General features: G+C 40.5%; 1 protein-coding gene across 2 annotated transcripts in view; it reads right to left on the bottom strand.

The window, feature by feature from the left end:
• Smarcad1 (SWI/SNF-related, matrix-associated actin-dependent regulator of chromatin, subfamily a, containing DEAD/H box 1) overlaps nucleotides 1–23,419 on the bottom strand; it is a 70,996-nt gene extending 47,577 nt beyond the window's left edge. Inside the window, exons 1-3 of one of the 2 annotated variants that reach the window (XM_052719174.1) lie at nucleotides 23,286–23,419; nucleotides 22,580–22,819; nucleotides 3,387–3,561 (exon numbers count right to left, since the gene is read on the bottom strand). In XM_052719174.1, coding sequence (XP_052575134.1) covers nucleotides 3,387–3,561; nucleotides 22,580–22,769 — 365 coding nt within the window. In that variant the 5' untranslated portion in view covers nucleotides 22,770–22,819; nucleotides 23,286–23,419. Of the gene's footprint in view, nucleotides 1–3,386; nucleotides 3,562–22,579; nucleotides 22,820–23,047; nucleotides 23,157–23,285 lie in introns of those variants that run through there. The other variant, XM_052719175.1, reaches the window with a different exon arrangement.
• Between the last annotated feature and the right edge of the window lie 1,848 nt (nucleotides 23,420–25,267).

Here is a 25,267-nt window from a genome sequence, read left to right as displayed (position 1 = left end):
GCATTGACAATGGAGGCAAGAATTATAGGATAAAAATGGAAATGGGGGCTGGAGAGATGGCTCAGTGGTTAAGAGCACCGCCTGCTCTTCCAGCGGACCTGGGTTCAATTCTCAACACCCACATGACAGCTCACAACTGTCTGTAACTCCAGTTTCAGGGGACCTGACACCCATGGCAAAACACCAATGCACATAAAATAAAAAAGTTTAAAAAAAAATTGAACAAAAAAAAAAAATGGAAATGGGTGTTACCCTATCTTGAAGACTCTCTCCAAAGACTGTTTAATCATTACAAAGGAAAAAACGGGAGCGGAGCGGTGGTGGCGCACGCCTTTAATCCCAGCACTTGGAAGCAGGCGGATCTCTGTGAGTTTGAGGCCAGCCTGGTCTACAAAGCGAGTTCCAGGACAACTAGGATTGTTATACAGAGAAACCCTGTCTCAAAAAAAAAAAAAAAAAAAAAAGGAAAAAATGGTAACTCCTTAGGGAAATTCAGCTCAGGTCAGAAAAAAACAAGAGCAAAGACTGGGACAAATGGATACCATTCACTTCCTACAACATGATGAGGGCACAAGATCATTTCTGTAGTATTCCTCCCACTAGATTTACATTTAATGATAAAGAGCAGGAAAATTCAAATTTAGAGATATTCTAAGAAAAGCTGACCTGTCACCTTTAAAAGTAGTTATAATGAAAAAACATGCTGAGAAACAGTTCACAACAAATGAAATTAAAGAGACAGGACAAACAAACGTAAGGATAAGGCAGAATTGCTAGGTGTTGGGGGCCAGCCTGGGATACAAAGTAAGTTCCAGGCTAGCATGAGCTACAACAGAGTGAGACCCTGTCTCAAAATATTAACAATAATAATAAATCAATCCACTGTATGATTCTGGGGGAAAAAATGACTATAAAATCCTACTCAATTCATGGTCCAAGAACTGACTGCTAGCACTCCCAACTGCTTAACAGGTCAATACAACATAAGCAAGTTACGTTTGATTAAAAAAAACAAAACTATGTTATTAAGGACAATGCTTAGTTGGGCTGATTTTTTTTCCCAAAGATTTTCTTGCTGAAAATCTTTCTTATTTACAAATCAGCATTTTGAATAGCTATACCATACTGTGTTTACTAGTTATTAAATTGCTTATTAAAGGATAAAGGAAATATGAAATCATCAGTGACTCTTCTTACAGGGAAGTTGGATATATTGTTTTTGCAACTTTTCCATAAACTTAAAGCTTTTCTAAAATAAAAAGTGGGGACTAGGAAAACCAAAGCATTCATTTTTGTCAGGACTAAACATTAAGCTGCTTCGAGGTTTTCTATTTCAGAATAAGATGTTACTATGGCTTTGCTCAGTTTAAGGTAAGTCCTCATCTAACTGTCAGCAGGAAATCAATCTGACCTTTTGTTCCCTCTTGAAACACTTTCTTTGCTAGGATTCTAGAGGATCACATAACCTTTTTTTCCCCTAAGATTATTTTTATGGGTACTGACTATTTTGCCCACACGTATGAACATGCACTACATGCTTGACCAGTGCCCATGGAGAGCAGAAGAGGACCTCAGATCCCTTGGAATTTGAGTTGGAACCGCCATACAGGTGCTGAGAATAGAACCTGGGTCCTCTCTGCAAGAGCAGTCAGTGCTCTTAACCACTGAAGCATCTCTCCAACCCTGAGATCACATAACTGGTTGGCTGTAAGCTCAACTGTTTGTTTGTTTGGTTTTCTTGTTTTTCAGGCCAGGGTTTCTATATATAACAGCATAATGGCCCTGGCTGTCCTGGAATTCACTCTGTAGACCAGGCTGGCCTTGAACTCATAGAGATCCACTTGCCTCTGCCTCCTGAGTGCTGGGATTAAAGGTGTGAGCCACTATTGCTCGACTCTGATTGATCCTAAAGAGCCTTCTCTAGATATCATTTCACCTCCCTAATAACCAGAGCCCCTCTGGCTTAAGTATTTTAATCTAGAGGCTCTGTCTTCTTCAGTTATACTTGTATCCTTTAATGACCTCATATGGCAATGTGGCTTTAACAGTCCAGTCACTCAGAAGTCAGGGATAGGAGGTCATGAGTTGAAGACAACCGGAGCTACATGGACAAAAAAGAGCTTGGAATTTGACAGAACACTTGCCTAACATGAGCATGGTCCTGAGTTTGATCCCCAACACCAAATAAAGAGAGATACAGATGCAATAGGTAGGTAAGTAGGTAGGCAGAGTAATAATACTCTAGACCCTAGAATTTGGATACCAACCTAGACTGCTCAGCTCTTCAATATCCTCACTAACATCTCTACAGATGTTCAAGAGTTTTCTTGACACTATACATGTAAGACTTAATTGCTGACTTTCACTCTAAAGTCATTCCCCGATCATAACAAAGTCTTTTTTCTCGGTAAAGGGTAATTTCATCCTGTCACTTGCTCAGCCAAAAGTGATGGGGTGACTCCTTTCTCTCCAACCCATGAGAAATCAATGATGAAATTCTTTTTGTTCTACTTTCAAAGAATGTCTAGAATTTAACCACTTTTCACTTGCACAATTACTGAATGCACTTGAATCTCTAGTATTTTTCAATGAATAACAATAACATCTATGGTTCAACCATGTCCCCAGAATTACCAAAATCTTTTAAACATCCAAGATCACTGTACCTCTGCTCAATATTCTCTGTAGATTTTTCATCTCATCTATAATGAAAAATCAAGCCAGGATTGGTGGTATATGGCTATACTCCAGGAGAATGAAGCAGGAAGAGCTCTGCAAGTTAGAAACTAGCCTCTACTACACAAACCAACCTAGACACAGTATGAGACCATGTCAAAACAAAACACAAACAAAAGCAATAGAAGCCAAAAGACTATGATCCTAATATAAAAAAAGCCACCTCTACCATATCCTTTACATTGAAATCTTCACCTCATAACTTGCCTCCAGCTTTCCTTACAAACACTATGCAATTACCACCTCAGGGCCACTAAATATGTCATTCCCTCGGGTGTTTGCTCAGCACCATGTTCTCAATGAAGCTTTTCCATCTGTTCTTTAAAAACCCATATTAGCTGGTTGGTGGCGCATGCCTTTAATCCCAGCAATCGGGAGGCAGAGGCAGGTGGATCTCTGTGAGTTCCGAGGCCAGCCTGGGCTACAGAGTGAGTTCCAGGACAGGCTCCAAAGCTACACAGAGAAACCTTGTATCAAAAAACCGGAAAAAAAAAGGAAAAAAATCATTTTCTAGAAAACAGAAGATAGAAAAAAATAAATAAAGATGCACACAAATAAAGACAAAAATAATCACACAAATATTTCAAATTACTTATCATTTCTGAAAACTCTTAACAGGTGCAAACATAGTTGACTGTTAAGTGGCTTACACTATAATGACTGTGTCTTTGTTGAATTTTTTCTCTTGAACTGTACTGGAACAATTTGGGGAAGCATCTTCACTATCAGAAGACAAATCAATATACTGTATTCCTCTTTGACTTTGGAAACATGATAAACTTCCTTTTCTTTCATTGTCTGGAGGTTCTGGAACACTAGAATCTTCTGCAAAAGAAAAAAGAAGACATTCTGAGCAATTCCAAGAGAAATTTTTATTAATTATATTCATGTGCTATTATAAAAATCACCAATTCTATACATTGTTTCTGTTTTAAAACCAAAAAAAAAAGTTTTCCACTGATGAAGAACAGGACAAGAAAAACTATGGCAATATGAAAAGAGCCCCTCACCCCGAAGTTTTTTTACAATACAACCAACATTTGCTTGAGGTCTTTCTCTCTTCCCAATTGTAAACCTGAAGTTTTCTACAAATCTCACAAGAGATTTACAGTAAAAGCTTCAACTCCTTTGTGCAAATTTAGTGGCTCAGTTTTATCTTATCTGACTGTAATCCCACAGATACAGCCATCTGATAATCTCAATTATCAAAGAGGAATAAAGAGAGGAGGGAAGGGTACCTCAGAAACCCAGAGACCAAGGGAACTCCCAAAACTTCCAAAATCTTACTTCTAACCCACCATCATGTTCTGGGGTATTTAGTTTCTACCCAAACAATTCTCTTTATTTATATATTTAATATATATATATTTAAAAGTGTCTTTTAATAAACCTCAATCTGCTGTACCCAGGTTCATCCTGGAATTATTCTCTGCAGGAAGAAAAGAATGCAGCTTTACCTGAGTCAAGGTATCAAAACATTACAGGAACTCCTCAGGCTGCTAGGAGTGACAGCCTGGACCTGTGCCTCTGCCTCCACCACTGCTGACACTACTTTTCTTTGAGAAAAGGCCTTCCTAAACTCAAAATCTCCCTGCAACCACATGCTTTAGCTACCTAAGTGCTGGGATTACAAGGCATAAGCCAATATGCCTGTTTTTCCTATAACTTTATTAATATCTTGTGTTAATCAGACATAATATAGCTTCATCATGTTTTCACGCATGCACATTTTCAACTATATCCACCAGCACTATCCCTCCCTTACCATTCCACTCCCACTGATCGATCCCTTTCCTCTTTCTTGCCAGACATATTTCTATTGTCATGTATGTTTTTGAAGACTGATTTTCAATACCTATAGGAGAGTGGCAGGAGGATCTGTTTACACCAAGCACAGGTACCTTATTAGAGGCTACTCCACAGAAGAAACTGTCACCCCTCTCCCAGCAACCATTAACTGCATAATATGCTCTCAGAGTAGTGAGGCTCTCTTGTCACCATTCAAAGAAAAAAAAAGAATTACTAGTCAATTAGGGCTAGTGTGAAATGACTGTGCCTCAAAGGTTAGCAAGAACTCCAAAGAATTCCCAAAACAGTTTTATTTCATATTCATTGTTTCTCCAGTTAAACATTGTGGTGATTCTGGCTTTGAATGTTATTAATAAAGCTGATCTAAACATTCAAAAGAAAATCTTAGAGGTAGAAAGAAGGCTCAGCAGTTAAGAGCATATACTATTACTGCAGAGAAACAGTTTGATTTCCAGCATCCAAATCAGGTGGCTTACACCCTCCTTCCTGTAACTCCAGTTCCGTGGGATCAGGTACCGTTGACCTTTGCACTCATATGCACATACTCCCAGAGACACATATACATACACATGATTAAAAATAATTTTTAGGGGTTGGGGATTTAGCTCAGTGGTAGAGTGCTTGCTTAGCAAGCACAAGGCCCTGGGTTCAGTCCTCAGCTCTGGAAAAAAAAAAAATGTTTAAATCTCAAATAAAACAAAAAATAAATAAATAAAAAGTAATAACTGCTACCCCTCACTACTGACTTAGGAAGAGAGATAACCACCATATGACCCCACTCGCCTCCAATGGAGAGTTCTAATCAAATGGTCACACAGATGGTCCTGGCTGAACTAAATGGGTGACAGAACACAACCAACAGTCAAGAGTCTGAGAAAAGGTTGGTAGGGATGAGTGGGTAGTGGTTGATAAGGCTGAGAGGTAGATGAGAAGGTGGGAGAGAATAATCAGAATATATTATATACATGTATAAAACTACCAAATAAAAAAAATGAATTTTTTAAAAATTGAAGTAATAGCAATTGGAATTACTACTTCCTAAGTCATTATCAAGCCCTCAACCATAATAAACAATAACCCTGTAGGACACACAGCAATTCACTATTTTGTAAATGAAACTAAAGTGAAGAATAAAAGAGCATCTCCTGGTACGTGCTAAGAAAGGAACAGCTCTAACCCCCATCTGGAAGTCTAAATGAGCATAGTCTGAAACTCCAGAACCATAGCAACCATCATTATACTCATTCCTTTATTCTCCATGCACTGGTAGGGAGTGAACACAGTGCCTCACACAGGAAAACTGCCTCAGAGCCCTATCTTAGCCCCAGCAATCATAAGGCACATGAATAATATATGTAAATCAAGTTAGCCAAATCATTCATCTGTGGAAAAAGTCATGCTTCGGTTGTACAGGAAGAGATAAGAATATTTTGCCAACCTTTGATTTCTTTGAGTAGTTCTTTATATTAAATCCAAACTTAACTGTTTCTCAGATTTATTATAGCATACATTTGGAGGTCAGTGGAAAACATGGGAGTCTTTTTCTCTTCCTATCATGCGGGTCCTGGTGAACCCAGGTCAGTCTTGACCTTAACCTTATGAGCTATCGTCAATGGCTTAACAGGTGGTCTCATCTAAAAGGTCAGATGCTTTATGGAATCTGAAACTATGTGACAAAAACATTGCATTATGTTACATTAAAACCACTGGCCCATTCTGTATTTTAATGCCTCATTTAATCCATGTATTATTCTGTAACATATGGCTTGGTCATTTAGAAAATACCAGCTGATTAATATACATCTTCCAAATGTGAACATGTTACAGGAGTTCCTCCAAAGTTCTTCAGCTGGTTTTTGCTGTGGAATAATCCTTCAGTACACTGTGAATATGTATTACTCTCATTGGTTAATAAAGAAACCGACTGACGTATAGCAAGGCAGGATAAAGTTAGGCAGGACAATCAAACTTAGGATACCAGGATGAAGAAGGGTGGAGTCAGACAGAGACACCAGCCAGCCACTGAGAAAACAGAATGTGTAGAAAATGAGGTAACAAGCCAAGAGTCACGAGGCGAAACACAAATAAGAAATATGGGTTAATTTAAGTTAAGAGATAGCAAGTAACAAACCTAAGCTATTATTGGCCAAGCATTTATAGGTCATATTAAGCCTCTGAGTAGTTATTTGGGAATTGGAGGGCAGTAGCAAACTTCTGACTACATAGGGTGTTCCCACCCAGTGGGGCCAGAATTTCCATGTAAAACCTGACCAAAGCTTAAAAAGGGATTCTAGACACACAAGAATGGAGTCAAGCACAACTTCTTGGTAGCAGCATTTTCTCGGTTGGGCTCTTTTTGCTGGCAGTGAGTGGAGGCACGACTCCTCTAAGAGACGGCTTTCTGGCATGATGCTAGTGGCAAAAATGGAGAGCTCTTTTAAGAGGTCCTACTACCAAACACTTACATGGTGTTTATCAGCAGTGGACAGCATGCTACTTGGTGGCAGCATTTACCCAACAGCTTCCCAGAATTGGGGCAGTAAGCGTGACTCTCCCTGGTACTTGACCATGAAGCTAGGCTCTCAAGAAGCCGAGCCAGGCACAGCCAGCTGCCAAAGCAGCTGCTTTGCTTCTAGCCAGACTACTTAGCAGTTTAAAAGCTCATATAGTCAGAAAAAGATAAAGATATGCAGTAAAGACAGATTCACACGAGGAAAAAAAAAAACCTCTGAATGATTCACAGTGTGTTTAAAAATAAACATGGGCTTCGGAGAGAGAAGAGAAAGAACATATACAGTCATGGATTAAAAAATATAGTTTTAAAATAATAAAGTCCAAGAAAAATGTCATGAAAAGATGGGAAATACACAGAGAGTCTGGATCCTGTATGTTACTGTGTTGTCTCTGATTTTTTTTTTTTTGGTTGCTAAGAGACAATGCATTATGAAAACTGCTAGATTCAACCAACCTATATATTTTAAAAATATCTTGACTTCAAAATATAGGTCAAAATGTGTGCTACTTGGGGGCAGAGGTTTTACTTTTATTTCCATAGGAAATGAAAGGCTGTAGATTCATTCACAGTTAAAGATGATCAGGTTTGATCAAGGAAGACACACTGAAAATCCTGTCTACAAAAATAGAAATAAACCTAAAAGAATTACAAGACATGTGATAACCTGCTCAAACACATAAAACCAAAAAAATCACCTTTGACTTGTGTATAATGCCCAATCTATACTTTTACTAATGCAGATATGTAAGTTACCTTTAAAAGTTTCAGAGTAAGGAGACCAGACACCAATGAAAATGGATGGCCCAGTGATCCAGCATCCAAAACAGCTTCCAGGATGCTGACTGAGATGATTCAGCCTCACAGAATACTACATCCAAGACCTAACACCTATCCTGATTTTCTCAAGGTTCCTCCAAAAATTACCAGAGGCCCCAATCAACAGGTAGTAGTCTTGAAAACTACGTCCATATTTCTAAAAAATGGGTTATGAATATTTATTATCATTTAAGGGGATTGTTTACAAGTTGTTAATGGATATGGTCAGAAAAAAAGCTGAACAAGAGAGGTTAGATTCAGGGATCTCATTCTAAAAAGAAAAGAGGGAAATTCAGAAATGATAGGATAAAAGGGTAGATTACTAAATCTACTCTAATCCAAAAAACAATTATTAAACTTAAAATTTTTTATATTGGCATGGATTTTGGTTTATTAATACAAATTTAAAGTTAATTTTGTTATACTGTGTGTGTATATATGTGTGTGTGTGTGTATATATATTTCGACTCTTTTTTTTTGTTCTTTTGGTTTTTCGAGACAGGGTTTCTCTGTGTAGCTTTGCACCTTTCTTGGAACTCACTTGGTAGTCCGGTTCAGGGTATTGTGTTTATGTAGCTCATTTAAAAATGTACAATTAAGCTGGGCAGCAGTGACACACGCCTTTAATACCAGCACTCAGGAGGCAGAGCCAGGCGGATCTCTGTGAGTTCGAGGCCAGCCTGGTCTACAGCTCGAGATCCAGGACAGGCACCAAAAACTACACAGAGAAACCCTGTCTTGAAAAACCAAAAGTGTGTGTGTGTGTGTGTGTGTGTGTGTGTGTGTGTGTGTGTGTGTGTATGTATAAGAAATACAGATTAATAGTCATCTATAATAGTCAAACTTATAGTCAGGTATGTTTTCAAGGTCATACACAAATATATTTAGATAGATCTTCAAACACTTCAAAGACTTATAGTGGCATTTAATATGCTTAATAACCTAAGGCTTATCATGACAGTGAGACATGTCTGCTCCTGGCAGCACCAATCTACTCCAGAGGAGATGATGGGCATCGAAGAAACTCCAAATGGAGTTTGCTTTCTTTGTGGAATGAGCCATTAGGGCAAGAAACTGCCCTTGCCTCAATTGCTGACAATATACTGTCCAAATTGCACCAGCAGGATGCAAGGAAGGCAACTGCCAAACTTTGCCAAGACAAGGTAGGACAGTTAGTTCTTCAGAATTTCCTGCTTCACAACAAAGTCTGTCAGGTAAGCTAGGCCTGTGGGCCAGAGTTGGATACCCCAAAGTTACAGAGGAACTTTGGTTGACTGTCCAGGCAACAAGATGTCCCTGTCATTAGGTAACATTTCACTCTTCTGGGGTCTCTGATGGAGTTGAAGACTAAATAGTAATAGTTTTCCTTAGTTATGATAAAAGGTAAATTAGATACAAAACTTTGGACTCACAAAGTTAGATGATAAGAGTATTTAATTTTGCCAAATACAAATAAACTAGAAATTGTAAGTGTAATTTTTACTTAACTATTTTGCTATATACAGTTTTACTATGTTAAGATGAAAACCTTCCATTTTAATTAGACAAAAAGTGAGAAATGTTATGGAATAATCCTTCTGTACACTGTGAATATGTATTACTCTCCTTGCTTAATAAAGAAGCTGACTGACCTATAGAAAGGCAGGACAATCAAACTGAGGATACTGGGATGAAGAAGGCAGAGTCAGAGGGAGAAGCTAGTCAGCTGCCGAGGAAGGAAGATGTATAGAAATTGAGATAACAAGCCACGATTCATATGGCGAAGCACAGATCAGAAATATGGATTAATGGAAGTGAAAGAGTTAGCTAGAAAGATGCCTGAGCTATTGGCTGAGCATTTATAAGTAATATTAAGCCTCTGAATGGTTATTTGAACTGGCGGGCAGGAGAAAAATATGCAACCACAGGTTTGACTCCAGAATGTTAGGACCTGGCTTTGATTTGCCTTTTGTGACTCCTACCTTTTGTGTCCAGTACCATCTGTTTGAAGTATGTAAATCTTACCTAAGCGTTTCCTAAAGGTTCAAAGTCTATGCAAAATTTGGTTACAGGAGGACTCAGTAAATTGAGATGTTCTGTGCCTGGGAATTGCTTTGGCATTTGTCTCTTTAGGAGCTTCAGATAAGAGGTCTTAGTTTATAGAAACTGACTTGCTAAAAGGTGTAAATTGAATAAAGGAGCCCTTGGCTAAGCTATAGGAATCAATTCACCAGAGGCTTGACTCCCCTTAGGCCACAGAAGGCTAAAATTCATCCTAGAATGCCTCTGTTTCTTCTTTCCAGGGATCCACATGAGCCCAACACCTGATATAACAGACATAAATAAATATATATAAAATATTATTAATATCTCCAGTAATTTCAATCTAAGTATTTGGATGCTATCAAACTCAGAGCTGTGTATACTAGTAGATTAGCAATCCAAAGGTGTAGCTTTCCTTTGGAAAGTAAGATACTCTATATTGACAAGCCTTGTGTAGTTTTGCTGGTTATCACTTTGATGATGCTGAGAAACTCTGCCAAATACCTAAGTTTATATAAGTTAGTCAGCCATCATTCTTTCAAATAAAATGTGGCTGGACATTGTGGTAGATGTGTTTCCCCAACATTCGGTAGGCAGTCAGTCAGACTGCCAATGAGTAGCAGGCCAGCCAAGGTTACAAAATGAGACCATGCCTCCAAAAGCCAAATAAGTGACCAACTAACTGAAAACAAATATCCCACTGCTCTTCTCTCTCTCTCTCTCTCTCTCTCTCTCTCTCTCTCTCTCTCTCTCTCTCTCTCTCTCTCTCTCTCTCTCTCTCTCTCTCTTTTGGTTTTTCGAGACAGGGTTTCTCTGTATAGCTTTGCACCTTTCCTGGATCTCGCTCTGTAGACCAGGCTGGCCTTGAACTCACAGAGATCCTCGTGGCTCTGCCTCCCGAGTGCTGGGATTAAAGGCGTGAACCGCCGCCGCCGCCGCCACCACCACCACCACCCGGCTATTTCTTTAAAGACATTTTAAGTGAATTGTGTATTTTCAAACAGTTTAAAGCCTTGCACTAACTCACAGCTGAATGCCTTTTGTGCCTTCTGTGTTCAAGGCACCATATCATTAGATAGAGGATACAAAAGGTTCCGGACAGAAGGCAAGTTATTGTTCAACTTGCCCTTAAAGAAAAATAATGACACAGGAATCACATACACAAATTACAAGAGATAACTCTATTATGCCCATTCTCATAGCTGAATAATGAACCAGAGTTCTAAGAGTTCAGGTGAAACAGGGTAAGGCGGGGATCAAAACATTTGGGGGGTGGAAACAAGAGGTTAGAGAGTTCAAGGTCATCATCAGCTATGTAATGGGTTTGTCTCAAGCCAGAGAAACAAGAGACCCTGTCTCAAAAAAGGTTCATGTCTGCATTAGGTTGGTCTTTTCTTTTGTTGAAGAGTAGGGAGGTTGAGACAGGGTCTTGTTATGTGGCTGTATAGCACAAACTGTCTGAGAACTTAACATTCTCTTGCCACAGCCTCCCAAAGGCTGAGTTTGATTTTTGTATTTTTAAGTGGCCTAACACCAAGGCTCAGGCAAAAACAAATAAATCACTACTGGAATATTAAACATTCAGAGCTAATTTAAATTACCCTGGTAATCCATAAACAAAGCTTCTCTCAATATAGAACGGAAATGAATCTTTATACCCATGAGGTAGATTTCTGAAAGCTGGCAAATTCTCAATGTATAATCATAGATATTGCTCTAACATGACAATTTATTTACAAGACAATTCCTGGAATATCAGTTAAACCATGTATTTGTCCTTCTAAACGAACAAACAGGACTGGTGAGATGGCCCATTAGATGGACAGTATTTGCTGTCCCAGCCTGGTAACATGAGGTGGAACCCACATCAAAGTGTAAAAGAGAAACAAGTCCACAAAATTGTCTTCTGACTGACATATGCACATGTGCAACATTTCCTCACCATACAGACAGACAGATGATAGATAGATAGATAGATAGATAGACAGACAGACAGATAGATAGATAGATAGATAAAATAATACATATGTGGGGGGGAGACAAACAGAAGTTAGACATGCACCAGTATGGTGACACAAGCTTGTAATATCAGAACTTTGGGAAAAGATAGAAGAGATGTAAGGACAGTCTTGTGTTTGAAACTAACCGTAGTAACATAAAATCATGCACCAAAAAGTCAAAAACCAAACAAACAAAAGAGCTAGAGAGATGGCTCAGCAGTTAAAAGTAGTTGCTACTGCAGAGGACCTAGGTTTAGTTCACAGCACCCACATAGGCAGCTTACAACCAACTACAGCTCTAGACTGTTTAAAGCCCTCTTCTGGCACCTGCATGCAAATGGTGCATGTACATACACTTCAGTACACACACACACACACACACACACACAATTTTCTAATAACTTTTCTAAAATGAACAAAGTTCAACACGCAACAGTAATAACCCCAGCACTCACAATTAGAGGTTGACGCAGGAAGATCTTAAGTTTAAGGCCAGGCTGGTATATACAGTAAAGCCTTGTCAAAATACCAAAATAGACAAAAGGACAACTAGAATGCAAAAACGATCCACTGTAAAACTAGACCATCTTAATTTGAATGATATAATAGGAAAATCAGGGCTGGAGAGATGCCTCAGTGGTTAAGAACACTGGCTGCTCTTCCAGAGGACCTGGGTTCAATTCCCAGCACCCAATTGACAGCTCACAACTGTCTGTAATTCCAGTTTTAAGGAATCCTAAACCCTCAGACATATATGCAGGCAAAACACTAGTGCACACAAAAAAAAAAATAAAAAATAAATCATTAAAAAAAGAATATTTATGCCAGGTGGTGGTGGCGGCAGCGGCAGCGACGCACGCCTTTAATCCCAGCACTCGGGAGGCAGAGCCAGGCAGATCTTTGTGAGTTCAAGGCCAGCCTGGTCTACAGAGATCCAGGAAAGGCACCAAAGCTACACAGAGAAACCCTGCCTCAAAAAACAAACAAACAAAAAGAATATTTAAAAAAATAAGAAAATCATTTTCTTATAATAATTTCTAGTAGATAACTCACATGCTCTCTCTCTGGGGAAAGCTCTAGGAAAAAAAAAATCGATGAATACACTAAATACAGGATTAAAAAGCCATTTCTAATACCATTATTCAAGATGAAATGTGAAAAAAGAATCACTTCAGGTTTAAGCCAAAGGAGGAAAAAAAATGAGTAAAAGGCTGGTAAACAGCTAAATGGTAAAGTGCTTGTCTAGCATGTGTGAAGCCCTGTGTTCTATCCTCATTATGGAAAAGGAAAGCATTAAGCCTATGAGAGGAACTTGATCACAGAATGTCATCAATAATAAAAACGTAACTGGGAAATCTCAGTCAATACTAATAACAAAATTCACCAATACTGCAGTATATGTAAGACAGTCAAAAGCACAAAGGTTAACACCTCAAGTCTCAGGAAAGCAAAGAACACAAAATAAGTTAAGACACAGAACAGGCTTAAAAATGTCTATGACTGGACCCCACTGTAAGGCAGTTTAGATTGTCAAGCTAACACACTGACTGTAAGCTCAAGACCTACAAACACTATCTTAAAACAGAAATGTTACACTGGCCATGGTGGCACATGCCTTTAATCCCAGCACTTGGGAAGCAGAGGCAGATGGATATTTTGAGTTAGAGAGTTCCAGGACAGCCAAGGTTATTCAGAGAAACAAACAAACAAACAAACAAACAAACAAAAAGTTACACCAAGAAATTAATTTTATGACAAAAATATTTGCAATCCACAGTTTGAAAACCCCTTATGAATTAATAAAATGGAGAACGGAGCTCCTTTGAGGTAGCAAATCTACATCAGGGGACAAAGGAGCTATATGCTTTGAAGCGCTGTCCCTGGAGAGCTCTGTTGTCTTGGACCCCTTGGCATACAAATGTACAAGATGTACAATATGCCTCATGTAACCCAAGGTGACTGAGAATGACCTGAACTCTGATCCTCCTACTTCTAACCTGAGCCATAACCCCAGCTTTTTAAAGTTTTTAATGGAGAAATTTGAATCTGTTCCAGTTTCTCTTGTTTTTCTCATTAAAAAATGGCTTCTGAAGCTGGGTGTAATGGTGAAGGCCTTTCATACCAGCACTCAAGGTAGCAACAGGGGGGGATCTCTGAGTTTGAGGCCTATATGGTCTACATAGTGAGTTCCAGGACAGCCAGAACTACATAGCAAGACCCTATCTACAAAGAAAAATAAAAACATAGTCAAATAAAGGCTTATGGGGAAGTAAAGACAGCTCAGCAGTTACAAGCACTGGCTACTCTTGACAGAGGGCCAAGTAATTCGAGAAATCCACAGGAGTCTGCTTATGGAGTATTTGGGAATTTATTAGGATATAATTTGAGGAAATACACTCAGGAATACAGAACTAAGTAGACAGCTGAATTTGTCCTATGATCTGGCCGGGATCGAATTCACCTGGCAGTCCGCAGGAAAAAGAGAGAAGGGGCCTCAGGACCCACCCTCTCCCTTTCCTTTTAAGAGGTCACATACAAACGGCATGTACCTCCTCCTTCAGCCTGTATAGCCCAAGGTCATGGGAGGAGCAAATACCACTACAGCCCAAGGTTCAATTCCCAGCATCTCACTACTGCAACTCCAACGGAGGGGGATCCAATTTCTGCTTCTGGGCTCCACAGCACAGGAACACATGTGGTGCAAAGGCATACATACAGGCAAAACACCCATATACATACAATCATTTTTAATTATTAGAAAAAATGGTTTTCTTTTTCTTTTTTGTGTGTGTTGTGGATGGAAAAGAAAATGCTTAGTGGATGCATATGGGCCTGGACATTCTTATTTTTAATGTGTATGAGTGTTTGCCTGTATGTACATATGTATAGTGTATATCTGGTGCTCGAAGAGGCCAGAAGAGGGTATACAATATCCCTTGGAACTGGTTATCATTCAGGTACTTGGAACCCAGGTTCTCTCCGAGAGCAACATGCTCTTAACCACTGAGCCATCACTTCAGCCCTTGAACTTTTTTATCCCTAGTACATAAAATAGGGGGGAAAAAGAAGAGGATGAAACTGTGACTTGAAATCAAATATGCCATCTTGCTGTGCTGTTGTGCACACTGTGAGTGAAAACAAAAAGAATGACAAACAGTTTTGAGTACATTGTTTTATTTAGCAGAGTACATAAAATTCCACTGTTAGGAATGCTAGGTCGGCCGGATGGTGGTGGTGCACGCCTTTAATCCCAGCACGTGGGAGGCAGAGGCATTCGGATCTCTGTGAGTTCGAGGCCAGCCTGGGCTACAGAGTGAGTTCCAGGAAAGGTACAAATCTACACAGAGAAATCCTGTCTCGAAAAATCAAAATAAATAAATAGGGCTGGAGAGATGGCTCAGCAGTTAACAGCACTGACTGTCCTTCCAGAGGACCCAGGTTCAATTCCCAGAACCCACCATGACAGCTCTCAACTGTCTGTAATTCCAGTTCCAGGGGACCCAACACCCATGGCAAAACACCAAAGCACATAAAATATAAAAACAAAATTATTTCTTAATGGCCAGGCAGTGGTGGCACACGCCTTTAATCCCAGCACTCGGGAGGCAGAGGCAGGCAGATCTCTGTGAGTTCGAGGCTAGCCTGGTCTACAGAGCGAGATCCAGGACGGGCACCAAAACAACACGGAGAAACCCTGTCTCGAAAAAAACCAAAAACCAAAAACATAAAAAAGAGGACTGCTAGGTCCGTCCCTGTGTTAGATCTCCTCACTCCAAAGCAGTGAGTAACCTAAGTCTAACCTTCATCCTCTGTCCATAAACCACACAGCAATGTTAATTGCTGTGTTGTGAAAGAAAATATCTGGTGAATATTTTACCAGCTGTAAATTATATTCAGGTTTTGGTTTTCTAAAGTTAAAAGTAAAAAAATAAGTAGTACAAATTAGTTGACATAAAATTAAATATTTTCTTCTCCTCAAGCTCCTACAGCCTTGGTACAAATTAATTACATCTTAAGGCTCAAAGAGAATCTCAATAAGATTGGTGGACTGACACAATTAATACATGACATATTCATATATGAAAATATTATAGCAAACCCCACTTATACAGTTCTATCAACTACAATTAAATTGCAGCAAGTATTTTTAAAATGCAAACACAATTTCAGACACTTGGAAATTTTAACTAGAAAAAATCCATAGAATCACTTTTATAACAACTTTCAAGTCAAAGAGAAAGAAACACATTCAATTCTAGAACATATATGTATGTATAAACATTAGAAGAACTGAAATAAACTAGTGAACTGATAGATTAGAAAAACAGACTATTGACCTCAGAATCAAACATCTAAGACCTTAGAAATGAGGATAATACATTAAGTGGCTGCTAACTGGTAAATACTGAGCTGAGGAAAAAGTCATCACCCTTTATTTCTAGATGAGATTTAAAGTTAAAAATCAATGTATACCAATTCATACTCTGAAGGTTGGCTATTATCAAAAATACAAAATCAGCTAGATATTGTGACTCACACCTGTAATTCCAACACTCAGAAGACAGAGGTAAGAAGATTGTAATGAGCCCGGCCTAAACTACAAAGCTCTCAAAAACAAAACTTAAAACCATTTTTCTTCCCCCAAAACAAACTGCAACAGAACTGAAAATAACTCAGGTTGCAGCTCAGTAGTATTGTATACAGTCAACCCACATAAACTCTGGATTCAATTCCTAGCGTGCATGCACATACATAGATACACACACACATACACACACACATACATAGATACACACACACACACACACACACACACACACACACACACACACAGAGTAAAATTTTATAATTAAAAAAAATGAAAGTGAAAAAACTGGAATCCATGTACTGGAGGTAGGAATGTTAAGTGGTATAGCCACTGTGGTATAGTAGAGCATTTCTTCAAAAAGCAATGAAAGCAGAGACACCAAAGAAATAGATATGCACATATCCATGTTCATAGCATCATGAGTCATAATTTGAAAACCAACCCAGTTATCCACTGACAGATGTAAAAAGAATGAAATATGATTTTGCCAATGAAAACTAGGAAATTCTGGGGTTGGAGAGATGGCTCAGCAATTGAGACTACTGGCTGCTCTTCCAAAGGATCAGAGTTAGAGTCTCAGTACCCACCCTGCAGCTCACAACGGTCTGTTAACTCCAGTTCCATGTTACATGATGCCCTCTTCTGGCCTACTCAGTCACAGCATGCACATGGTGTAGACATACATCCCAGCAAAACACCCATACACATAAAATAAATCATTTAAAAAATTAATGAAATTCTGATACATACTATAACTTGGATGAACCATAAGGACATTACGCTAATCAAAAGAACTATTCAAAAAGACAAGCAATGTATGACTCTAATGAGGTACACAGTGTAATAAAGAGAAAAGAGAGTAGAGGGTAGTTTTCAGGGAGCAGTTACCAGTGTTTCAAGATGAGAAAACTTCTACAGATTGTTTGCAAAATTATGCAAATGCACTAGACCAAATGTGTTGTGAACACTAAACTATACTTTTTGTTACTGTAGTTTTTTGAGACAAGGTTTCTCTGTGTAGCCTTGGCTATCCTGGAACTCATCTGTACACCAGGCTGGCCTCAAACTCACAGAGATCCACCTGCCCCTGCCTTCTGAGTACTGGAATCAAAGGCACATACCACCACCACCTGGCTACTTAAATTATACTTTTAAAAAACAGTAAAGACGTTTGGGTGTAGTGGCACATGCCTGTGGAAGAGCATTTGCCTAGCATTTCTAAAGTTCTGGGTTTATTCTGCATAATAAATTAAATAAATCAATCAAGACCTACTAATTAACTGAACACCTTCAAATCCAAAAGCTAAGAATGCTAAAGAATGCTTATGAGGCCATCTATGTAGCTCAGTGTTAAGTGCTTGTGTATCAAACATAAGGCCATGGGGAGGAAGGGTCAGAAGAAAGAGGTGGAGAGGGGGAAGGGAGAGAGGAAGAAAACATGCCTATACACACAAATAAGTAAATAAATATATAAATGTTTAGAAAAAGATAAGGAATGTTAAAAGGTCTATAATCCCAGCATTTGGGAGGTGTAGGCAGGATGACTGAGAAATTCAAGGTCATTCTTAACTTGAACTCAAGGCCAGCCTGGTCTACAATTCCAGGGCAGCCAGGGCTATATATAGACCCTGTCTCAAACAAAAACAAAGGATAAGAAAAAAAAAATCAAGAAGATTGGAGCTACAGAGATAGCTCAATGGTAAAAAGCACACACTGTTCTCCAAGAAGATCCAAGTTCAAGTCTCAGCAAGTATATCAGGCAGCTCACAAGCACCTACCATTCTAGTTCCAGGGGGATCTGATACCTCTGGCCTCTGCACGTACCTGCTCACTCACTCTCTCTCACACACACCTCTCTCCTCTCTCTCTCTCTCTCTCTCTCTCTCTCTCTCTCTCTCTCTCTCTCTCTCTCACACACACACACACACACACACACACACAAATGATGATGATAATGATTCTTTAAAAAAAGTTAAGCAAAACCACATTCTGATTAAAAAAGGCAATTCAACCCGATCCTTTTGTTTTGCTTCATTTTTGACAGTGCTGGGGACCAAAGCTCATGCATGCTAGGCAAGTATGCTAACAGTGAGCTTCATCCTCAGGCCTGGAAGAAGCAATTAAATTTTTCATGTATTAAAAAAGGAGGGAAATGGGGAAATGGCTGAGAGGTTAAAAGGACTTACTGTTTTTTCAGTTCCCACCCCCCACATAAGGCTAATATACACATAAACTCCAGCTCCAGATGATCCAATGCCCTCTTCTGGCTTCTGTAGACATTAGACATACCCATGATGCACATACATATATGCAGGCAAAACATAAAAAATAAAAACAAACCCTTTTAAAGAGGGTGGTGAGATAGCTTAGCAGATGAAGAAGCAAATTTAAATCTCAGGACCCACATGGAAGAAGAGAGCCAACCCCAGCAAACTGTACTCTGACATCCAAACACATGCTCATACAGCCCCCAACAATAGTTTTTTTTAAGTTTAAAAAAACAAAGAACGCCGGGCGGTGGTGGCGCACGCCTTTAATCCCAGCACTCGGGAGGCAGACCCAGGCGGATCTCTGTAAGTTCGAGGCCAGCCTGGTCTCCAAAGCGAGTTCCAGGAAAGGCGCAAAGCTACACAGAGAAACCCTGTCTCGAAAAACCAAAAAAAACAAAAAAAACAAAAAAAAAAAACAAAGAACAAAATACATACATATTAGCAGCACTGATAAATAACTAAAACATTGCACTGAAATCTGGTTTACAAAGTGTTTTTACTTTCAGAGATGAGACTTAAAAAGTCTCACCCAATGCCTACTGAATTAAAATGAAGCAGAGGCTTCTATGCACACAAAATGATCTACCTATACATCCAATTCTTTCTCAACCCAATGAAGCCTGAAACCTGAAGCCTGGTGTGGGAGCCCATAGCTCTGCTCCGAGCAACCAGAAAGCATGTATGTCAGAGGCAGGAACACTACATGTACAAGCTCAGCCTCAGCTACACAAAAGATGCTGTCCCAAAAATAAATAATAAACAGCAGGATGGGATAGCACACACCTTTAATCCTAGTAGAGGCAGGCAGATCTATGTATGACCTGTGAGGCCAGCTTGGTCTACACAGTGAGTTTCAGGCCAGCCCAAAGGCTGTCTTAAACCTGTCTCAATAACAAGTGCAAAGCCAGCCTGGGCTATCTTAAAAAATTGAGTATATTAGCGGGGTGTTGGTTGTGCAGGCCTTTAATCCCAGCACTGGGGAGGCAGAGTCAGTGGGATCTCTGGGTTCCAGGACAGTCAGGGCTACACAGAGAAATTCTGTCTAGAAAAACCAAAAAAAAAAAAAAAAAAGGGAGGGGGGCAGGGAGTAATAACTACTGGAAAACTACCAGGATACCAGACATTAACTACATATGTACATACAACATTTTCATGCAATTCAAAATATAAAATAGTAAATAAAAATGTCAGTTCTGTGCTTAAAATCCTTCCAGTTAAATCAAAGCCTTTGGAAATCTGACTCAATCTATCAAGTTTCAATTACATCAAAGTCTTTTAAAAACATTATCCTGATTACTAGGAGTGTTGCCCAGCACACTTGTAATCCCAGCACATGGGAGGCTGAAGCAGTGAAAGGCAGGTTCCACTACCTATCAATTCAAGGCCAACCTGGGCTTCATAAGACCCTGTCTAAAAAAAAAATAAAATAAAATAAAATAAAATAAAAGGTTATTTTAAGGATAACTGTAAATAACCAGCCAATGTTACATTCTGGTAAGAGTGGCAAACAAAAAGATAAAAAGATACAGGGATGTCTTACTTAGGGTTTGATTGCTGTGATGAAAGACCATGACCAAAAAGCAAGTTGGGGAGGACAGGGTTTATTTGGCTTATATCTCCACATAGCTGTTCCTTAATAAAGGAAGCCAGGACAAGAACTCAAACAGGGCAGGGAACTGGAGGTAGGAGTTGATGCAGGAGCCATGGAAAGGTGCTGCTTACTGGGTTGCTCCTCAAGGCTTACTCAGCTGCTTTCTTTCTTTTTTTTTTAGTTTTTCAGGACAGGGTTTCTCTGTGTAACAGCCCTAGCTATCCTGGAACTAGCTCTGTAGACAAGCTGTCTGTGAACTCAGAGATCCGCCTGCCTCTGTCTCCCAAGTGCTGGGATTAAGGGCGTGTATCACCACTGCCCAGGTCAACCTGCTTTCTTATAGAATTTAGGACTATCAGCCTTATCAGTTCACACAATGGCTGGGCTTTCCTCCATTAATCACTAAATGGAAAAAAAAAAAAAATCTTGCCTACAGCCTGGTCTACAGCATTTTCTTAACTGAGGTTCCTTCCTCTCACATGACTTTAGCTTGTGTCTAGTTGACATAAAACTATCCAGTACAATGGGCGAAAATAAATGCTCTCAATCTTTCTGGCCACACTAATTTAAAAGCTTTTGAAATACTGTTTGCTATTAGAAATAAGTTTTTGAAACAGAAACTAAAGCTTCTAACGTTACCATCACATTCATAAGAAACTAATATAACCAGGTGATGGTGGCACTTGCCTTGGGAGGCAGAGGCAGGCAGATCTCTGAGTTCCAGGACAGCATGGTCTACAGAGCATGTTCCAAGAACAGCCAGGGCTACACAGAGAAGGTCTATCTCAAAAAACACAAAAAAGAAAGGATCCTTCCTGGGAAGCAAGGAAGGAACTGTCTATATGATTAGTGGTTTATTCTCAGAAACAAGAATGTCTGAATTTGTAATAGATTCTACTAAGTCTCTTAAATCTTAACCTCCATGAGTCTCCTTTCCAAAAATGTGACTATTTACATTATAGGATTAAGTGACATAATGAGAAGCATTCACCTCTATACCTAAAAAACTAGTGTTCAGATGCCCCTGGGCGGTGGTGGCGCACGCCTTTAATCCCAACACTCGGGAGGTAGAGGCAGGCAGATCTCTGTGAGTTGGGGCCAGCCTGGGCTACAGAGTGAGTTCCAGGAAAGGCGCAAAGCTACACAGAGAAACCCTGTCTCGAAAAACCAAAAAAAAAAAATTAGTGTTCAGAATATTGTGATGCCAAGTGAGCTGGGTCGGCAAATAAAAGTGCTTGCCCTATAAACCTGGCAACCTGAGTTACACCCAGAGAACCACGATGCAAAGAAAACCAACTTCTCAAATTGTCCTCTGACCTCCACAACATGCTATGTGAGTTACATCTTTGTTCCAAAAATCCTCATTTTGGACTTACTCTCCTCAGTTGCTTGTCCACAACCATCTGTGACAATTGGCTTAAAATGGTTATTCACCAAGAGTAGTAACAAATACTACTCAAGTGAATTCTAGATAGTTCCAAGAAGTCAGTTGGAAGCAGTACTTAATCTTTAGTTGGACATAGACATTATCTTTAAGCATCTGATGCTCTAGTTCAGAGAGGTCATCAGAGATGGGTCAACCTTGTAACCATGGCTGCAATCCCAGCACTGCAGGGGGTGAGGCATGGGTACTGCTTTAAGTTCACCGCCATATTGGTCTACAGAATGAGCAGCAAGCCGCACTGGAATACACAGCAAGAACCCAGTTTCAAAAAGCCAGGAAAAGATGCCAGATGGGGTGACACGTGGCTGTGATCCCAGCACTCGGGAGGCAGAGACGGGAGGATCACAAGTTCAAAGCCACCCAGCCTACATCGTGAGTTTCACAGCAGCTCAAAGCTACACAATCAGATCCTGTCTCAAACAAAAAAAGGCAGGGGAAAAAAAAAATCTAAAAGAATATTAGAATGAATGAAAACCTGTAATCAAATTAACAGCCTCAAGGTCTACCACACGACAGGACTGACTACATTGCTCTCTGAGTATCCATTCTGACCTAAACCTAGGCTTTCCGCGTCCATCATTGTGCTGTATTCCAAGAACTCCTACAAGTGATGATACAACAATGGAGGTATGCTCGGTTGGCAGGTGTTGGTGCCTATGGCAGTACCAATACTGGCTGTACTTGAAAGGGCAAAAAATCAGAGACAACGTATCAACCTGTGTAATATTACGAATTCCTCTTGCCTGTCACCTTTGGATGCTGTATCAGTTTGCAACATTATAACTCACCTGTTTTTTCAGTTACATCTGAGTCTGGCGTGTTTGCCCTGCTAACTTCCCCTTCAGCATTCTCCTCTTCAGCACTAAGAGAAATTGGTGATGAAGGACCAGGCTGGGAGGGCTGAGGGGATGCTTCGGGAGCTTCCTCAATCTTATTCCTTTTCTCAAAGCGAAAACGGTCCAAGTTGAAAAGATTCATATTGATAGAAACCACCTCCCTGAGGGGGCTGGCAGCTTTCAATGAACTAGCTGCAGGGAGGGAACAAAAAAAAAGGGGGGGGGGGAAGGAATGAGGCCGTGAAAACAAGGAACCACACAAAGCCACCACACTTGGCTCGGAGAGAAAGGGGGACCGCACAGATGCCGGGGCCCGGTTCCGGCTGCGCTTTGTTAGGCCATACGGAGGCGGCGGGCCGGCGTCCCTGCCGAATGCCCGTCGCGCCCCCGCGTCGTCGCCCCGACCCTCGCGGTCCTCACCCGGGCCGCAGAGGCGCGCGCCCGCCTTCCCGCCGCGTCGCCCGAACCCAGCGCTCGCCGCCTCCTCACAGCCCGCCAGGCCCGCGCCTCCGCCGCGGGGACACAAAGGGCCGAGCGGGGAGCGGCGCTGCGCCCGGAAGTAGACGCGGCGAGGCCCCGGCTAGGAGGAAGCCCACAGGCCGGCGCGCCGCCGCCCGCCGAGGGGAGCCCGCCCGCCCGCCTGCCGGCCCGCACTTACAGCCTCACAAGCTCCGCGTTGTAACAAAGGTGGAAAAGAACAAAATAATTCCTGGCGGGAGGCGACGGTAGCCCGGCCGGGACCTTCCAAGACAGCGCGGAGCAAGCCACCGAGCGCGCAGTGATGACGCAACACGCAGCCCAGGCCTTGGGCTTCCAAGCGCGGCGTGGTCAGAAAATGTCTGAGCGCGCTGTTGTCATGGTAACTCGTAATCTACCTCCGCTAGGTTCTAAGCGTGTGGTTGTTCCTTGGTTCCATTTCTCCACGCTCGCTACAGCGCCAGCAGAACAATGGCAACACAATGATAACAAATGGCGTCGTGATGTATAATTAACATGTAGTTCGTATGCTACGTTCCACGATGTCAGATATGCAATGTAATTTTTCACTAGAATTGTGTTTGTCGTTTTGGACCTGACAGTGTTTTAGCTGTGTACCCTCCATCATTACAAGATAGTTTTACAAAATAAAAGCCGAGGCCGGGCTAGCGAGATGGCTAAACCCGGAAATGCACTTGCCACTAAGCTTGATGAACCTGAGTTCGATCACCTAGACACCCATATTGTGAAAGAAGAGAACCAGTTGCAAAAGGTGTCCTCTGGCTTCCACGTGATCGTAGCCCCATCACTGGAACCCACCCTGTAAGGTTTCCTCACCTCTACCCTACTCTCCTACTATACTAGGAACTTGCGTCTACTGTGTATGTCACCCTTTGGGTGACACACACAAACCATACCCAAACAAAGGCAGTTGCAGTAAAATAATAGCACATTCCAGATGGCCTAAACAAGAGGAAACATTTTCTTACAGATCTTTAGTACACTGTGAAAATATTCATGGAGCAGATCTATTCCAAGCCTCTTTTCTGGGCTTGCAGATCCCATCTCCATGTGGCTACACCTTACCTCTGCCCTGGTCCATATTTCTTCTTCTAATGAGAATATGACTTGTACTGGACAAGGGCCCAGGCTAGTTACTTCGTTTTAACTTAATTACCTCTCTAAAGACCCTATCTCTAAATGTGGTCACATTCTGAATTAACTGGGACTCTGGACTCAACATACAGATATTATGAGAGCAACTAATAACGGGCAGGAAGAAAGAATTCTGTGAAGTTCTCTCCATAAAACCTTCTGGAATGATAGAGAATTTGAGGCTAATAGTTACTTCTCTAATTCTTCTTCCTGTGACCCTGAAACTCATCACTCAAAGTTCAGTCTTTGAGCTTCTACTTAACACACTCTATGCTGCAAAAGTAGACTGATTGTAATGATGGCTAGATTTATTAGTCAAGTCGTCAAAGTAGAGAACTAAAATGAGTGGCATAGTGTGGTTGTTTAAACGAGAATGATCCCCATAGGCCCATATATTTAAATACTTGGTCCTCCATTGGTGGAACAGTTTGCAGAAGAATTAGGAGGTGTGGCATTGTTGGAGAAGGTGTGTCACTGGGAGTGGACTTTGAGGTTTCAAAAGCCCATGCCACTCCCCCTCCACCCCGCCCCCACTCGTGTTTTCACATGCACACTCTGTCAGTATCTTGGTTGTAGAACAAACAGAAGCTTTTTTTTTAAATGAATATCATAAACACAATTTTTGAATAAATACAGTGAATGTAATTAATGAATACCACAAATGTAATTAATATCATGAGTGTAATTAATGAATATCATGAGTGCAATTTAAAAAATAAAATCAAATAAAATTTTTTAAAAGGTAATAAAAATTGAAAAAGTAAATAATTACATATTTTGGAGTGAAATTTTATTTACCTTACCTAAAGAGTCAGACTCACTGTAAACATATTTGCGTGAAAAATTATCTTACTTAACATTATCCTCCTGTAAATGCAAATTGTTAGGTCAGCCTGGGCTACATAGTGAATGTTGTTTGATACAGTGGACAGTAGCTAGGCTACAAAGACACCGTATCAAACAAGAGAAAGCCAAACAAAATCTTCCTGATTCTCCTGTCTAGCCTTC

The sequence above is a fragment of the Peromyscus californicus genome, unplaced genomic scaffold (assembly GCF_007827085.1).
Source record: "Peromyscus californicus insignis strain IS unplaced genomic scaffold, ASM782708v3 Scaffold_6__1_contigs__length_162567912, whole genome shotgun sequence".
Lineage (NCBI taxonomy): Eukaryota > Metazoa > Chordata > Mammalia > Rodentia > Cricetidae > Peromyscus > Peromyscus californicus.
The sequence above is the reverse complement of the archived record's forward strand: the minus strand, read 5'-3'. Positions and strand labels throughout refer to the sequence as shown.